This window comes from Miscanthus floridulus, unplaced genomic scaffold, assembly GCF_019320115.1.
Source record: "Miscanthus floridulus cultivar M001 unplaced genomic scaffold, ASM1932011v1 fs_29_1_2, whole genome shotgun sequence".
Taxonomy (NCBI): Eukaryota; Viridiplantae; Streptophyta; class Magnoliopsida; order Poales; family Poaceae; genus Miscanthus; species Miscanthus floridulus.
The window spans coordinates 1-2,021 of NW_027096539.1; the positions used below are offsets into that span (position 1 = coordinate 1).

The 2,021-nt window shown below is 55.0% G+C and overlaps 1 protein-coding gene across 1 annotated transcript; it reads left to right on the forward strand.

The window, feature by feature from the left end:
- The first annotated feature begins 141 nt into the window (after nt 1-141).
- LOC136531184 (senescence-specific cysteine protease SAG39-like) lies at nt 142-1,702 on the forward strand. Its single transcript, XM_066523881.1, has 2 exons — nt 142-795; nt 918-1,702. Exons 1-2 carry the CDS (start codon nt 240-242, stop codon nt 1,583-1,585), a joined length of 1,224 nt encoding a protein of 407 aa, XP_066379978.1. The 5' UTR covers nt 142-239; the 3' UTR covers nt 1,586-1,702.
- The last annotated feature ends 319 nt before the right edge of the window (nt 1,703-2,021 follow it).

Below are 2,021 nucleotides of genomic sequence, written 5' to 3' on the forward strand. Positions count from 1 at the left end.
AAAGGAGGACGACCTAAAGTCTTTGGTCCAAAAATTTAAATAAACTGATGACTACTCCACTACTATAAATCTCCTGTGTTCAGCATGACTATATATATGCGCAATGCAAGCTACTCTAGCAACTACTCCATAAGCCTCATCAGCTAATTAAGAGCGCATGCATGCATAATACTGCTTTCTGAAAAGAAAACAGAGCTAGCTACCTCTTGGCTCTTGCTAAGCACGTCATCCTAGCTAACATGATGGCCTCGACGTCTGCTTACACCAATCCACCACTGATAAACGCCTTGTCCCTCGTTGTTATCATGTGCTGCGCCACAAATTTGCGGTACGCAGCGATGGCGGCGGGCGGCCGCCGTGACGCCTCTACGGTCTCCGGCGGGGACGACGTCGCCCAGGACATGGCGATGAGGGCGCGGTTCGAGAGGTGGGTGGCGAAGCACGGACGCACGTACAAGGACCACGCCGAGAAGGCGCGGCGGTACGAGGTGTTCAGGTCCAACGCCGAGTTCGTCGACTCCTACAACGCGGCGGCGGTGGGGGCGCGGGGCAAGAGCAGCAAGTCGAGGCCGAGGCTGGCGACGAACAAGTTCTCCGACCTCACCAGCGAGGAATTTGAGGCCATGTACCTTAACGACAACGTCGGCAAAGTCGAACGGCTCATCAGTAATCGCATCAATGGCAGCATACCGGGGTTCATGTACGGGAACCTCTCGGAGTCGGACGTTCCGGCTAGCAGGAACTGGACAGCCATGGGAGCCGTCACCGCTGTCAAGGACCAAACCGATCAGTGTGGTCAGGACAGAGGATCTCTCTCTCCATATATATATCTAGCTATAGCTATCAATTTCCGTTCATAATAATCTTTTTAGCATGTTCGTAACAATCTTTCTGCATGCAATGTAAACATGCATCAGCGTCTTGCTGGGCGTTCTCGGCGGTGGCGGCCGTGGAGGGCATCCACGCGATCAGGTCCGGCCACCTGGTCTCCCTCTCGGAGCAGCAGCTGCTGGACTGCTCCACCGGAAGGAAGAACCGCGGCTGCAACAAGGGCGACATGGAGGAGGCCTTCCTGTACATCGCCGGGCAAGAGCATCGCCGTCGTCGGAACCACAGCCGCATCGTCCCCTCGGCCACCAGCGGTGTGTTCTGGAACGGCGGGCTCAGCGAGGAGTCGGCCTACCCGTACCTAGCCGTGCAGAGCAAGTGCAGCGCGTTGACGAAGCCGGCCGTCGCCGCCATCCGGGGCTTCCAGTACGTGCCCGCCAACAACGAGACCGCGCTCCGGCTGGCCGTCTCCAGGCAGCCTGTGTCCCTGGCGCTCGACGCCACGGCTTTCCAGCACTACTCGAGTGGAGTCTATGGCGCGGCTGGCGTCGTCAGGTGTAAGAATAGTAGCCTCAACCATGCCCTCACCGCGGTGGGGTACGGCACAGATGAGCACGGCACTAGGTATTGGTTGATGAAGAACTCCTGGGGAACCGGCTGGGGCGAGAGGGGCTATGTCAAGATCGCAAGGGACGTGGCAACCGATGCAGCAGGCGTTTGCGGCCTCGCTGTGCAGGCCTCCTATCCCATCGCCTGAACGCCTGATTGATGATGATGATCACAAATGAAATCCCATTGGGCTTGGGGCTAGACTATCCCTAGTCAATGCATAGACGCCCACCAATAAGGATAATAATAAAAAAAATACCAAAAATGTCATTACTCTGATACCACTACTGGAATCGAAGGCTTTGCTGAGTATCATATTCTTTGCCGAGTGTATTTTATCGGACACTCGGCAAACCATCTCTTCGCCGAGTGCCAAACTAAAAACACTCAGCAAAGATTCTGACGCTCGGCAAACTCTCTGTTTGCCGAGTGCCCTACTAAAAAACACTCGGCAAACATTCTGACACTCGGCAATTATATTGAAAAACACTCGGCAAACTTCGGCACTCGGCAAATATGGGAAAAACACTCGGCAAATTACGGCACTCGGCAAATATCGCGCCACGTGTCCCTCCATGAAAAGA